Raw genomic sequence first — 17079 nt, forward strand, 5'->3', positions numbered from 1 at the left:
GAAAGTTGGATAAACAGTGACAACAGGGCTCAGACTATGGATATTATTATTATATTCAGAATATGAAATGTTTGAGAAAAGAGAGAACAAGAATGGGGGTGGTGTGGCTTTGTCTGTAGACAAGAAATTTAATCACAAGGTGGTGGAAAAAATGTCTATAGTGGTGGATGATTTACTTGAATGTGTCACAATAGAAGTATGTAGGGGAAAAAAAGAAAAATGTTTTATCTACAGATCACCTGGTTCTAATGTTGATTTATTTCAGGATTGGATGGAGGAAAAATTTACAAAAACAAATCAGAAAGTCATGTTCATCTGTGGGGATTTCAACATTGATTTGATAAATCCAAACAAGCACAATATGAAAATTGATTTTATCAATACAGTGTATAGTCTGGGCTTTTCCCCTCAAATTACCAGACCCGCAGCAGGATTACTTCCCACTGTGCAACATTAATTGATAATATTTTTACAAATGACATAGATAACAACACAGTGAGTGGACTATTAATAAAACATCAGTGACCACCTAGCAGTTTTTATAGTTTACAACAGCAACTACACATCTAAAAAAGACAACAAACCTCTATTCAGATGGGTCAGAACAGAAGAGTCTATGGTTGCATTTAAGATTTGCTTTCACAAGACTGGGAAATAATATATAAGGAAAAAGATATGGATAAATATGGTGAATTCCTAAGAATATTTCAATTATTATATTTAATATATAATATAATATAATTATATATTCTCTATATATAATATATATAGAATTACCAGATAAAAAAATATTGCAGAAAACAAAAATATAGTGATAGACCGTGGATTTCAAAAGGATTACAAAATGCCTGTAAAAAGAAAAATACACTTTATATAGAATTTATTAAACACCGAACTATAGAAACAGAAAATAAATATAAGAAATAAAAATAAGTTAATTAAGCTTATGAGAACTTGTAAGAAAGAATACAATAGTAAACGACAGATTGGACATATTCATAGATAAACACAAACTGCTTTCTGACAACCAGTATGGATTCAGAAAAAAATAGGTCAACATCACTAGCTTTAATTGAACTCATTGAAGAAATTACAAATTTCAATTGATTTGAAAAAAGCATTTCAATTAACAATTAATAATGAAATACTAATCAATAAACTGGAAAGGCTCGGGATCAGGGGGATAGTGCTAAATTGGTTAAGCAGTTATTTGAAAGACAGGAAACAATTTGTGAAGTTGGGAGTGTTACGTCCCAAGGTCTGGGGGTGTCTTGGATGTAACATAAAGGTGTGGCTTCCCACTCTTCCCATTCCCAAACAAGGCCAGAACACAGAAAATACAATTTAGCAGTTTTATTAGCTTCAGAGATGAGCAGTGCCCAAAACAACAACCAAAACAATCTAAGAAAACTAAAACCAAAAAGAGACAGTAAAGAAAAGACGAAGCTCTAAACTAGGCTTCTAATCTCAAAAATAGGAGAAAAAGGCTGCAAACAAAAAGGGCTTCTCGCTCCTGCACACTGCTATACAACAAAGAAATATCTGTATATTACAACCAAAATGGCTAAAGCCAACAAAACAAGGTTTTCAACGACAATTACAAAACTAAGCTACACAGATTAATTTACAAAGTCTCCTCTAATCACAGCAGTTTTCTACTCACAACTAACAGACATAATACACAGTACACAGGCTCAGGTTGGGAATGGCAGAGAGAGAGAGAGAGAGAGAGTGTGGTGTCCGAACAATAATGCTGCGATGATGTGTTGAGAGGAAACCTGCTTGACACTGTTCTTGATCCTAAAAGTTTATTAAATCGAAGAGTTCAGCATCAATTACAAGGTCTGCAGCAGCTTGGAGAGTGACCCACCACTCTGTCTCTCTGTACATCAAACATAGCTTATATAGGATATGTTTAGGTATCTGTTAGGTACCATAGAAGGGTTTAAGTCTGCAAAGTAAAAGGTCAAACCCATAGAAGGGTACAGTACTATTTTAAGGTAACAAAACGGTTCAGTCCCTTCAAGCTACATAACCACCAATCACTGCTCTCCCCGTAGAACACCTCCCCAAAGGTCACTGACCCTCTGTCTTGCTGCTACAGTGCTATTTTGAACTGTTATGAGTCAAATGCATAAGTATTGGATACTAGTGGGGCTTAAGATGGCTGCAGTCATCCAGGTGACCAATCAGGAGACTCCAATCAGCTCTGCAGAACCAATCCAGTGCGCCCACCTGTTCTCCATTACCTGCATACCCACACTCTAAGGGAGGAGAACAGCTGACATTGCAGGGGGAGATAAAAACAAACAAAATATGACCCCAGGGTCATAACAGGAGATTACACATCTGAATGTTTGGACAGTGCGTGTGGTGTCCCCCTGGGGTCAGTGTTGGGACCAAAATTACACATGTAAAGTATCTGATCTACTCAAATTTGTATTATTTGCACAAACATCTTTAGTTCTGGTCAGAATTTACAGCAACTCCTGGACTTAATCACTTCAGAATTCAGAAAAATAAAACAGTGGTTTGACACAAATAAGTTATCATTAAATTTGAGTGAAACTAAATTCATGATATTTGGTATTGTAAATCAATCAATCAATCAAGTTCAGTTACAGATCGAGGTTGTTAATATAGAAAGAGTGTATGAAATGATATTCCTTGGAGTGATTATAGACGACAAGATTTGCTGGAAATCTCACATAAAACATATCCAAACAAAACTGTCTAGAAGTGTTCAGTCCTGGCTAAAGCTAAGCACATTCTAGATTACAGATCAGTCCACATTTTGTATTGTTCACTGGTGTTACCGTGTTTAAATTACTGTGTAGAGGTTTGGGGTAACACATATCAAAATTCATTGCAATCGTTGTTTATACTTAAAAAAAAGAGCAATGAGAAGAATTCATAACACTGGATATTTGGAACACACCAACTCATTATTTTCACAGTCTAAAGCATTAAAACTATTTGATCTAGTTGAATTTCAAACAGCAGTAATTATGTTCAAGGCTAGAAATAATTTATTGCCTGGCAATATACAGAAAAGGTTTTCTGAAAGAGAGGGGGCCTACCATTACTAACCTACTGTAATATTTTTTTCACTTCCATTCACTGAGCCTCCCCTGAAACTGTTTGGAGGCCCGCCTCTCACTTTGAAAACATAGATGCACTAGACGACTGAAGGAAACGGGGTTACTTTCAGCTTCAGGAAGCTGAGCGAGCCAAAGGCAGAAATGTGGCTGGATTTTAAACTTAACTCTGTTTTCAAACGTTAGCAGACTGAAACAAACTACTGACAAGAGGAGAGAGAAAGCGACTGCCGGTAAGTTTTATTTCCACATCCAGCAAGAAGCCTTCCTGTTATTATCAAATAGCAGCCCCGTTCATGGTTTTCTGCAATTATTAACATAAGTGGACAGATTTCAACTGAAGCTAGGCCCCTAAGTTGTTTTAAAAACGGCAATAAGTTATAACGTTTAACGTTATAGGTTCGTTATTACTTTCACTTTTAGCTTTGCTTCCTCTTGAGGCGTAGCAGCTATTAACATTAATATGTGGGGCGCTGTATAGGGGGGAAAAGTTTGGACAATTCCAAAAAAATACATAAAAACTAATATAAAATTATATTTTACTATGCATTATATAAACAATCATTAAGTATATATATTTCAAATATAATAATAAAATGAACAAACTTTTTGTTTTCACTTGTTTTTGGCAATAAAAGATTAAATAAATAAAATATCCACATTGACCTAAAGTAAACATCGATATTGACCAACCACCCCCCTGTATGTGCATGAGTTGGTTTGGTCCTGCCTTAGTGCACTCGATGGTGTTTAGTTGCAGTTAGTAGATGCGGCGAAATACAGTGATCGCAATGTTGCTTAGAAATCCAAAATCTGGTTTTCAAAAAAGGAAAGAGAAAAGAGAGAGTGAAAGACAAAGGAAGGGATGCCAATCAGTAACCCAGTTTTTCACCACGAAAGGTGGGTAGCCTACAGTCTGTGTGGTTTAACCTGCTGGATTAATGTCCATAGTGAAATAAACTAGCTAGCTACAGACTAGTGCTAGCCTACAATTCAGCAATATTTTTCAGGGCAGAAAAACGTTATAGATAGCTATAAAGATATTTATATTAAATCATTGTCCTTTTAGCAGACTTAACAACAGATGAGTCAGCAGCACCCCAGTCTCCCCATAACTGTCCCCCTCCCTGTCCCAGTGAAGAAGGTGAGCAACATTGTGTTAATGACACGCCAGTTAGCGTCATTCCATGGAGTCTGTGGGGATTTCTGTCTCTCTAGCTCTTTTTTCAATAACAAAAAAGAAAATGTGTATATATATATATATATATATATATATATATATACATTTATTTATATATATTCATGCATTGTGGGACCAATTAGATTTTCTTGTCATGGGGCCCAAAATTCCTGGCGGCACCCCTGATGATAAGTTTAATACTAATGATGCATTACTAGCTGACACTTAACTAGCTTGTATGTCCAAAACAGGTTGCTTGCTAAGTATCCAAAGTGCTTTGACACAACATTTCTGCCAGATAAGAAATAAGAACACAACGATGCAGTGAGTGTGAGAGAAAAACAGCCATGCTCGGTTAATTAGCATAATGAGAAAATAACAGTTGTCCTGTCTCTATTTAAGGACAGGGCCCCTGGCCCCAGCTCAGATGGCATCACAACACCATGATTCATGTTAATAGTGTTAGACTATTACTAAATTGTGTTAATGGAAATGTCTAATTTATAGTTCATTATTTTAATAATCAGGTCATTCAGTCTGGTCATCAATCACGTCATTTTAAAAAATCAAGTAGAAATGCCAAACATTCTCTGGTTTAGCACTTTAAGCTTCTCAAATGTAAGAACTTGAACTTTTCTCTTTTGTGTCACTGGAAATTAAATACTATGGGTCTCTATCTATGTGTTTTGTATTCACTTTGTGCTCCAGGATTTAGTTATGGACATTTGTCACAGTTGACATATTTTAGACTACACTGTGTCTTTAGTTCAGATTGAATGAGTTCAAAAGTGTAACGTTAGTTTATTCTACGCACTCTGCTTTGTACCTTTTTGGTGGATTGTGCTTCAAAAGCTCATAATTTGCCATGTACTTATCCTGCAACTTGTTTTTTCATTTCTTAAATTTTTTTCTTTGGCTGAAAATGTCCTTGTTTTCTTGTTGCTCAGATCGTTAAAGAAAGACAACATTCATTTTACCATTTAGGGTTATAAGACAACAGATGTATGCAGAATGTCTTAGAACAATACATTGTTCTGAAGTCTGAATTTGCCATACATCAGCGGCAGCAACTGATGTAAATACAAAGGTAGGTGTGCAGGTATTATGTACACAGTCATCTCTGCTTGTTAACTGAGTCCAGGTTGTCTACAACAAGTCAACTCTAAACACAAGGTCTGAATATAAACTTGTTTCCTAATTTTCCACATAGTTGAACAAAGGAAGTATATTTTGAACAGGTTTATTTATTTCAATGTTTTTATTATTGTAGTACTGCCATCACATTTTAGCTGACCAAAGATATTTTAAAGAAGAGGAACCAGACTGATCTGGTGCAGAGATTGTCAGACATGAGCTCAGGAACCAAAGGTAAGGCAAGAAAAATATATGTTTTATATTTTATTACGTAAAAAAAGTCCATCAGCTGGAGTAAAATACTTTTTTACTTTTCCATGTTGCAAAAACAAATGCATCCAAATCCATTAACACTGTTGGAAAATCATAACGGAGCTATTATGAATATGTCACTGTTACGGAGATTTAAGTTTGACTTTGGGGTTAAATCTTTTGTATTATAAATCTTCATAAAGACTGATGTTAAATTAATTACTTTGAGGTCTTTTTTAATTTCTTTCCCCCTTAGAGAAACACCGTGAGGATGAACAGGGGCCTTCGCTGATCCAGAGAGTGAGTTGCTATGTCACATCATTCTGACTTTACACAATGCAGCTTTTGTTCAGTAGATGAAGACTGAAAATCTTGTTGATCTCGAACATTATAATTGATGGAGATTGAACATTAAAGTAAGTTTGATATTTTCCTCATAGTTTTCTCACAGAATTGAACCGATCAAGCTACATAATGTACACATGGGGTCTTAAGAATGGATGTGTTATATCTACCTGTATATCTACCTCGGTATTCTCCTTGATCAGTTTTTATTACTTTGACTGAGAGAGGAATTCACAATTCTTTAAAAACAGTAAAACAGTGTATTTGATTACTTTTTTATATTAGAAGAAAAGATGCAACACGTACCTTCTTATGGAAATAAACTGTTTTTAAAATAGAACAAAGGGTTGTAACTCTGACGTTACTAAAGACATTTATACACATAGAAGCAGTTTGTAAATCAAAAAAATGTTAATGTGCTTAAGTAGACAAATATCATCAATTGAACACAGACATTGATGAGATGTGAAAATGAAGTGATTTCCAATATATTTACCAGGTGGAAACGATGGCGTCTGTTATAGAGCTGCTTCTGGAAACGCTGGCAGATTTGAGTGACAGGGAGTTTCAGCGATTCAAGGATTTCCTGCTTCAAACAAGCTTCCACAGACACTTCTTAGACATCACACAGAAGTTGCTTGTAATGAGAGACCGGCAGGACACGGTGTTTTTATTGGTGCAGCGCTATGGCGAACAGTCTGTGGAGAAGACAAACAAGGTTTTAAAGAGGGTGAAGAGGACTGATCTGGTGCAGAGGTTATCAGACAGCAGCTCAGGACCCAAAAGTAAGACAGTAAAGACAAAAACATGTTAAAATCATACTTGACACATGTCTCCTAAGTTTATAAGCTATGTTACAAACGTCTTCTCTTCACATTATGAATAATATGGTTTATAATGTAGAGAGAAGAAGACTTATCATCTGGTGTACAAAATAAAATTAATGATTAATGTGAAATATAAAAAATATGTAACTGTTGATAAGGTTTGAGTATATTTCGTATTGACCCCTTGATATTGGAATTCTTTTACAAAGCATTTTTGCCTGATGTCAGTCACTCGTTTTTATGTCCTGTCTCTCTCCTCAGAAAAACCCTCTGTTGATGAACGCCTGTCTGCACTGATCGACAAAGTGAGCAATGCCATACCTGTCTGACCATGCAGAGTGCTGCTCTTATTCAATAAGATGCAGGTTTAAAATCATATCGTGATACCAAAAAAAATCCAAATTTGATGTTTCTCACAGAATTGAAGCTGAGATTAGGTTGAGCTCGATAATCTTTTTTTCAAAGAATTGAACAAAATCCAAAACATGATATTGAAAAAATATCTGCATTGTGCTGCCAACTGTTTCTACAGTTACTTTACTAACAACGTCTGATGTCTGTAAATAAATTAAAATAACATTAATCAGGGAAGGAATAGTAATTATCCTCTGCTCTAAAAAACAGAAAATTTCCAAATGTATCCATAGCTTAGGTGATGTTGTAGAAAAGCACATCTAAAAACAGTCAAACATCTAAAATAATGACACTGATAAGATGCTAAACGGTAAATGTTGATTTTTTTATTTTTTTTACAGTGAAGAAATAACATATTTTCTCTTTAAGTATATAATTTTTTTCTACTTATACTTAATGTTCCAGGTGGCAACGATGACGGCTGTTAAACAGCTGCTTTTGGAAACACTCTCATATTTGAGCTACTGGGAGCTGAAGAAGTTCAAGTGGTTGCTGCGGTTTAGGTTCTTCCCGAGGAGCTTTCCAGACATCTCATGGAAAGTGATGCTCATGACAGACAGGAGAGGCGCAGTGGTGGATATGGTGATGGAGATGTGCGGTCAGCAGTCTGTGGAGGTGACCAAGGAGGTTTTCATGGACATGAACAGGACTGATCTGGTGCAGAGGCTGTCAGAGACCAGCTCAGGGCCTACAGGTAAAATAAAGAAGAAATTGTCACGTTAATTTATAATAATACATACATATGCACAGATTAAGTCAATCGTTTGTGCTTAGTTTGCAAGGCAAATTATTAAGTGCAGCTCACAGTATAAAAAATGCAAAAACCATACAGTAGATGTTATGACAAAAAAATACCAAAGAGTTGAATCAACACCTCTCTAACACAGTCTCAACAAAAGAAGCTTCCACAGTTAGCTGTCCATCGTCCAAAAAAATAAAGCAATGTGTTTCCTACTCTGTAGATTAGTACTTATGTTTTGAAGTGCTTAATTTAAGAAATTCAAGTTACTTATGCATGCAAAAACCAAAAAATGCTAAACTAAATGTGAAAATCATGGAGCCCCCTAAAGGTCAGGGCAGAAGATTTTTTGAGGACTACTTTTGTGTTATCTCGAAATATGTTTTGCGTTCCCTCACAATACTACAATACTGTTCCTTCTGAGCCATACAGTAGCTGTGTTCGATCGGCTGCTCCTAGCACATCGCCCCAATATGGATCAGCTTAATGAATTTTACTTTGAACCCAGCATTTCCTGTGCTGATATTGTACTACTGCTCAATATGCATGTTTATGTACATTATCAGGACCAGGCACCACGGCAGGGGCTGTGATCGCCCCAGAGCAGAGGAAAGATAGAGCCATGCTGGCCCAGCTGGAACTTAAGGCTGCTTCTGGTAAATGTCCAGTCTGGACAAAATGGCACTCATGCTGCCAAACACCAAAAAATCAAAGACTTTTATGCCCACATCTTTACACAGACCTGGCCTGTCAATATCCACTCAGCAGCGTAGAGGGCAAGGCTCCGGTGACATGAGAGTTGGTGAACGCTGTGTTTACACCAATGGTACTTAAACGCAGTCAAAGTGTATGGACACTGTTTCCTAAATGTTAGACTTTATATGTAGAATATATCTCACATTATGTATGTATGAATCTATTGACTTTGGTTCTTTTTTGTAAATGTTATTTTTACAAAGGTCTAGGCTCTAAACATATTTTCATTGAAAATATTCTTCTTTATTGGCCACATATTTCCAGTCTTGTGTTGTATATGGCCTGATAGGAATTTGGCTGATGTTGTCCGCATAATTGTCTGCACATGAGTCTGTTGAATTGTCTTTAGAATGGCTTTTCTTCCCTCACATACCTGCCACTGAAATATTAAAGGCTTTTTATTCTCAAGACTGAGTATTATAGTTAGAACAAGTATGCAAAAATGCTACACACAGCCTATTTATCATTATAATTACAATTTTCATTAAACATGTTGCAGCTGCAGGATCATCAGCTGAAGCATTTGGTACCACAGAGAAAGGTAGGTGCCCTTTAAAAAATTAAAACACTAATAACATGTAAATAACAGTTTCTTCCAAAGGACATTCAGACTGTAAATCTACACACATAATGACTCCGGACCCCATATTTCACATTTTTATTGCATTTTATTAGTGTTTTACATTCATTTTACTGATCTGTGCAATACATGTATTATTGATACAGACCAACTGCCTTTGTTTTATGATGATATTTAGGGTTGCATTCACTGTACAAACTGCCATATTACACATTTTTTGACACAGCCCTTGTACGTGTAGACCTAAAGCTAATTCTGATTCTGTCCATTTTGCAATGAATCCTTTTTCTTAGAATTTATATAGTCTGACAGTGTCTGATTATAAAGCCTGATGATTGATTAATCATTAGTCTTTTTTTCTCTCCTTTTTCCTCAGAAAATCACTCTGCAGATGAACATTGGCCTGCACTGATCCAAGAAGTGAGTGATGTCACATTTGTCTGACGTTAAACTAAAGCTAAAACAATTAATCCAGTAGTTAATTGAACAGAAAATAAATTGCAACTATTTTGATAGGTATTTTTTCTGATGCCAAACATTTTCTGGTTCTAGCTTCTCAGTTGTGGGGATTTTCTTCTTTTCTCTGTTTTGTATCATTGTAAACTGAATGTCTGAAGTTTTTTTGCTGTTGTCTGACGAAACAAGACACTGGAAGACATCATCTTAGACCTGATTGGGATTGGTATTTTTTTACTATTTTCAGACATTTTATTAACCAAACTATAAATCAATTAATTAAGAAAACAATTGGCAGATTAATCAATAACGAAAATAATCACGTACAGCTTTCATTCAGTAGATTCAGGTTCAAAATCATCCTCACCTTAAATATGATAAATTATGAACAAACCAAAATCCTAGTTTTGATAAAAAGTTTTGAAGCTGTACTGGAGCTGCATTCAGTTTGTCCTGTTGTCACATGACAAATGTCTTAAGCAGGTAAAAAAAAAGTGTAATGTTAATAAAGAAAAAAACGTAAACGTACAAGTGATTTGTAAAAAAAACAGGTATATGTGATCAACTGGACAAATATTACCAGCTGTATCAATACCTTGTGTGATATGGGTGATGTACTCTTAACACATCCACATCTACACACAGCTACAACACAGACATTGATGAGATGTGAGCAGAAAAATCATTCCAGCTGATTAACTGCACTTTTGATCCATGAACATTTCCTGTGAATTCACCAGGTGGAAATGATGGCGTCTGTTATAGAACTGCTCCTGGAAACGCTGGCTGTTTTGAGTGACGGGGAGTTTAGGAACATCAAGAAAGTCCTCCTAAAACAATTTCACTTGCGCAGACGTTTCCTAGACATCTCATTGATGCAGCTGGAGACAATAGACATGCAGGTTGCAGTGTTTTTAATGGTGCTGGTCTACGGCCAACAGTCTGTGGAGAAGACAAAGGAGGTTTTAAAGAGGATAGAGAGGACTGATCTGGTGCAGAGGTTGTCAGACGGCAGCTCAGGATCCAAAAGTAAGACAATAAAGACAAATTCATGTTAAAAGTGGTCTTTAACATGTGTCTCATAAGTTTAAGAGCTATGTCTTTTTATATATACACACACACACACTAGAGGAGTTAAAAATACATTTAATATGTAATTTTTTTTATATTTTATATATAAACAGCTTTAAGTGTAATTTTGTGTTTTATAAATATTTGGAAAGCCGTATTGCCTAATAACATTGTTTATTGTCAGATGTTGGATCAATCACTCATTACTTTTACCACTTTTCTCCTCAGAGAAACCTTCTGCACTGATCCAGACAGTAAGCAAAATAAACACTGATGAAACTTCTATTTATCGTACTTTAAACTGTTTTTAAAGCGTTAAACAAAACATGAAACAATGAAAATGGGGGCAAAGGTAATCTTTTGCTTTTACTTTGTGTTTCTCAAAAAAAAGATAACACAAACAGAGTAATCATTTAAAAAAGTAAACATTTTGTAAACAATGCAACAACAATTACCACAGGAACCTATACCTTTGTGATCTCACAAACACCCATGTCTGCACTAACATTGATGAGATGCAGAGACACACATTTCCCATTGAATGTATTGATCATTTCAGGTCGCAACAATAGCAGCTGTTGAACAGCTGCTTTTGGAAACCCTGAATGATTTGAGTAATGAAGAACTCAGGAAATTCAAGGAGTTCCTGCAGTGGATTGTCTCCCAGGACCTCCCATACATCTCATGGACGTTGAGACACACAGACAGAGCAGAAATAGTGGAGTTGATGGTGAAGAACTACGGCCAACAGTCTGTGGAGGTGACCAAGGAGGTTTTCATGGACATGAACAGGACTGATCTGGTGGAGAGGTTGACAAAGCCCAGCTCAGGACTCAAAGGTAAGACAAAGAAGACCAAAAAATGTCACATTGCATTATCACGTATCCCATAAATGTCTAATAAATACATTTTCTAATTTCTGATTTAAAAAAAGTGAGTCTGCTTGAGTGAATGATGAGTATCATCACCAATGTGAATATAAAAACGGATCAGTAAATCATCAATGAATTTAATAAACACACGTCACACTCGCAAGAAAATCTGAAAGTCATGGGTTTATTGAGTTTATTTAGTTTTTTATTTGTTACAGGACTAGATTGTAAATGTGTCTATGATATCATTTTGTAGTGAATTTGTTTTATTTATTTTTAAAGTTACTGAGCCTTATTACTCTGTGTTAAATCAGATTATAATGCTTATAATGAATTTCTTTTCTCCTCAGAGAAACACTCTGTGGATGAACATCAACCTGCACCATTCGAGAGAGTGAGTCTGACTTTACACATCACACCTTTCATTCAATAGATTCAAGTTGAAAACCATCCTCATCTTGAACATCATAAATGATGACACAAACCAAAACAAATGTTTTAAATTGGATGGATCTCACAGCGTTAAAGCTGGGGTTATATTTTTTGTTGAAATTCTCATTACAGCTTGACAGCAATCAAATAATTAAATGCTCTGACAATAAATAATAAAATATTCTGTTTCTGTCACAGGAATGTAATAAATGTATTTGCTTAACGTATTCTTTGAATTTTTCAGGCAGCTGTTAAACAGATTCTTTTGGAAACCCTGGAGTATTTGAGTCTTATGGAGCTCAAGAAATTCATACGGTTGCTGCAGTTTACGTACTTCCAGAAAAGCCTCCCACAAATCCCAAGGAGCAAAGTGGACGGGGTAAACAGTGCGCATGTACTAATGAATCTGATGGTGCAGACCTGTGGCCAGCAGTCTGTGGAGGTGACCAAGGAGGTTTTCATGGACATGAACAGGACTGATCTGGTGGAGAGGTTGTCAGAGACCAGCTCAGGACCCAAAGGTTAGAGACAGAAGACAAAACTGCAACTTTATGTGTCTCATAAATAGATTTGATAATTAATAGAAACAAAATGATTCAACACCTCACTGACACACTGAATATTTTAATTTGCCAACAGTGTAAATTATATACTTTGACACATTTTGAACAAGAATCTTTCAACAATTGTGTTAATGTTAGTGTTACTTAATAGGTGTTGATGATATGGTGTCCAACCTCTCTCACTCTGATTGATTTTTATGATGTCAGAAGCGAGCAGATTTTAGTGTTATTTTGCAATTAATGCTGTTTGCAATTTTATGATTTTGAATCGGTCATTTTCTGTTTTTCTTTCTTGTCAGAGAAACATCTGTCTAAACAGTTCCAGAAAGTGAGTAATGTTACACATTACACACGTAACACAACACAACTATCATTTAATAGGGACAGGTTTAAAATTATCCTCATAGTGATAGTAAAGACCACCTCTTTACTAAGGTTTTTAAACCAGAAACATCACCGAATGATTAAATGAATCATACAATTGTCTCATTAATCAGAAACTTATGTTGATGCAAATAAATGAATGTTTTATCACTACAGTGAAGGTATCACATAAATGCCTCTCTGATCACTTTGAATCCATCAGAAAGTGAACATGACATCACTTCAGAGGAAGCTTTTCGAAACACTGGAAGATTTAAGTTTTGGGGAGCTCCAGCAATTCAAGTGTCTCCTGCAGCACAAACACGTGAACGAAGGCCTCCCAAGAATCCCAAGACACCAGATAGAGATGGCAGACAGATTTGAAATAGTGGAGCTGATGGTGGAGATCTACGGCCAACAGTCTGTGGAGGTGACCAGGGAGATTTTAAAGAAGATGAGCAGTACTGATATGATATGGTATGATATGAAGTGGTCGAACCGAGGCTCAAGACTCAAAGTTGTAATATATAAAGGTGAATAAATACATTTTATAATTTATAAAAATTATAATATAAAAGTGCATGCTTTGAATATAATGAGTTTAGTATTTGTTTCTGGGCTTTTGTATTTGAATACATTAAATTGTGAAGGTGTTAATGATCATTTTGCAGTTAATTTGTTTTATTTATTTTTATAGTTACTGAGCCATTTAAAAAGTTGATTGTACTCTGTCCACTGAATCAGTTTTTATTTCTTTTCTCTTTAGAGAATTGCTCTGTGGATGACCATGAACCGGCACTGAGAGTGAGTCTAAATTTACACATTACAGCTTTCATTGAAAACATTTACTTAATGCCCTCTGATCACTCTGAATTCATCAGGAAATGGTCATGAAGCTTTTGGAAACACTGGAAGATTTAAGTGACGGGGATCTCGTGAAATTCAAGCATGTCCTGCAGTACACTAACATCAAGGAAGGCCTCCCAAGAATCCCAAGACACCAGATAGAGATGGCAGACAGATTTGAAATAGTGGAGCTGATGGTGGAGATCTACGGCCAACAGTCAGTGGAGGTGACCAGGGAGGTTTTAAAGAAGATGAGCAGGACTGATCTGGTGCACAAGTTGTCAGACATCAGCTCAGGATCTAAAGGTAAGTTGTGAGAAAAAAACAGTATTATTTGAATATAAAAAATTTGGTATACAGAGTGTGGTCTGTATTATTTTACTTAAATTTTTTTTTTTCCTAATTCAGAATACATGTGGACAGCCAGGCAGCCAATTGAACAGAAGGTTTTAAAGAAGATGAACATGACTGATCTGGTGCAGAAGTTGTCAGACATCAGCTCAGGATCTAAAGGTAAGTTGTGAGAAAAAAAACAGTATTATTTGAATATCAAAAATTTGGTATACAGAGTGTGGTCTGTATTATTTTACTTAAATTTTTTGTTTTCATAATTCAAAATATACGTGGACAGCCAGGCAGCCATTTTATTTGTTTTAAATATTTTATTGTTATATTATCTAGAACTGACAATGCCTCTGTTTGTTGGTCATGTGCCACTTTGGTTCGGACTGAATTAACAACAACTGTTGCCATGGCATTTTGTGCAGAAAACAATGGATCATACTGTCTTTAATGATCCCTGGACTTTTCCTAGAGTGCCACCAGCAAGTTGGATGGATTACCATGACATCTTATACATACATTTGTGGTGCTTAGAGGATTAAACCATAATCACTTTGGTGATTGGCTGACTTTTCATCTGGCACAACCATCAGGTCAACCATGTTTTAATGCAAATACCTGCAAAACTACCATTTCCATCAGGCTCAGCTGTTGTTTGTGATTTGTGCCAATTAACTAATGATAAAACACTAAACTAAGATGACAGCCTCACAGAGCCACTAGCATGACTGTAGACTGTCTTGTAACACAGTCCACAGCAATAGAATAACTAGACTCTCATGAAAGTAAAGTATGAAAGTAACTTAATTAAACTGAATGTCATCCAATTAAATTAATTTCATTGTAACTAATGTATGTGCTGACATCTAATATCAAATCTAAACAAAATGATACCTCAGACATAAGAACATTTAAAAATGGCATTTTGAGAATGCAGTCTCATTATTATGAAATGTAGGCCTTACACGTTTTGGTGTAAAGATTGCTTCTCAAATTCTTGAAATCCACAATTTAAAAAGTCCAAATCTTTACCCTTAAAGTTTTAAAGCTCCCAAACTACAAACACACAAACAAAACAAAAATCCCTCACTTACTAGCAGTGGTGTCTGCAGCATTTTTATTTGCTAAGATTTCACAATATCGTTCTCTGAGATTTCTTCATCAAATACAATAGGAGTGAAATGAATTTCATTTGTAGCACTCACAGCAACAACGGTACTCATCAGATGCAGAATAGGAGGCAGGACTTAATGTAAAGCCGGTGTCCGTCAAGGGACAGTTGAATTATTCACCAACTCTTTTGATAATTGATTAATCGGTTTGATTCTTTTTTTTTTTAAGAAAAAAAGTAAAAATTTTCTTCTTCCAGTTTCTTAAATGTGAATATTTTCTATTTTTTTTTACTCTATGTCAGTAAACTGAATATATTTGGGTTGTGGACAAAACAAGGCATTTGAGGACATCATCTTGGGCTTTGGCAAACACTCACTGACAATTTATAGACCAAACAACAAATAGATTAATCCAGAAAAAAATTGACAGGTTAAACAACGTAAACCAGAAATTCTTTTACGAAAAACAAACCTAAAGTTATATATATATTTTTTAAATCTCAATATATTGCCTTGCTTACAGTATTGCGATATATTGAATTGTAACCCCTGTATCGTGATATGAATCGCATTGCCATATTCTTGCCAATACACAGTGCGTGTTGTGTTCACATTTGTTCTAACCAGATTATTGTTATTATCATAATAATAATAGTTTTATTTTTTATTATAATAAATCCCATTTATGCCATAAAAAGTGCTCCGATAGTGGTGAAAAGACTGTATATCAAAAACGCTCCAGTCCCTAACATTTACTGAAAACTCACAATATTACCTGCGCCTAAAAGTAAAAGGTGGGGCAGTACATGACCAGTCTGTATACTATATGAAACAAATGTAACCTAAAGTTATAATAAAAATATTCATATTACACATAACCTGAATAACAATACTCATAATATTTGGCCTAACTAAACAATTTATTTTAACGGCTGCGACAGACTGTTTAGACTTACTGTCATATATTATAATGTTAAAACACTACCTACTGTTAAATATTGCTCTCATATTAGAGCAGAGCTAAGTAACCCATAGTGGTATACGAGCAAAACATATGGAAAGTTACAATATGATTTTATATGTCAACATAACATCATATTTGTTTTTAATCCAATGTGTTTTTACAAGGGCCTTCAAGGAGTTTGGAGCTTGAGGCTTGTGGAACCATTATGGTAATTCATTAATTTATTCAGTGTATTTGTCATTTATTTGTTCATTTGTGATGTTGCTGAAAGAAACTTATTTATTTAAAATGATTGTCCTCTGCAGCAGGACTCCAGTGACTGGACTAAACTAATACCTGAAGTGAACAGTAAAGGTGCAGAAGAGGCTCCAACTTACAGGTAAAAATAACCAAAATAACATCCGAAATACTGCGTCACAGCAACCTGCAACTAGAGGAAACAGTTACGCTCTTTTCTAGGGATTTTTTTTCTTTACAGAAGGACAACCTAAATCTTTCTCTGTGCAATCCCTATTTATACCAATGCAATCTGACAATTATGGTGGCAATACATGTTGCACCAAATAAACACAAGACACATACTCCCAAAATGTACAGTACATTTTTCTTGATGCACCCTTAATACAATAATTAATACAAACTCACTAGTTTTGTTCTTCACTTCTTAGCCTACAGTCTGAAGCAGGAAACCACTTTGAATGCAGTGTCTCTGGCTTGCGCTGGGCCTGTAAGG

General features: G+C 35.4%; 1 protein-coding gene across 7 annotated transcripts; it reads left to right on the forward strand.

Moving 5' to 3' along the window:
• Positions 1-3199: 3199 nt before the first annotated feature.
• On the forward strand, positions 3200-17079 carry LOC123969011 (the record flags this gene model as incomplete). Of its 7 annotated transcripts, XM_046046105.1 has the most annotated exon segments (23): positions 3819-3998; positions 5263-5365; positions 5549-5646; positions 5921-5964; positions 6509-6794; positions 7098-7141; positions 7656-7944; positions 8556-8645; positions 9245-9286; positions 9702-9745; positions 10522-10810; positions 11081-11106; positions 11412-11691; positions 12075-12118; positions 12401-12677; positions 13019-13047; positions 13306-13615; positions 13849-13886; positions 13964-14234; positions 14337-14441; positions 16511-16554; positions 16652-16725; positions 17015-17079. In XM_046046105.1, coding segments are annotated over 21 exon segments (2710 nt in total), but the record flags the coding sequence as incomplete, so codon positions are not given.

The sequence above is a fragment of the Micropterus dolomieu genome, linkage group LG03, assembly GCF_021292245.1.
Source record: "Micropterus dolomieu isolate WLL.071019.BEF.003 ecotype Adirondacks linkage group LG03, ASM2129224v1, whole genome shotgun sequence".
Classification (NCBI taxonomy): domain Eukaryota; kingdom Metazoa; phylum Chordata; class Actinopteri; order Centrarchiformes; family Centrarchidae; genus Micropterus; species Micropterus dolomieu.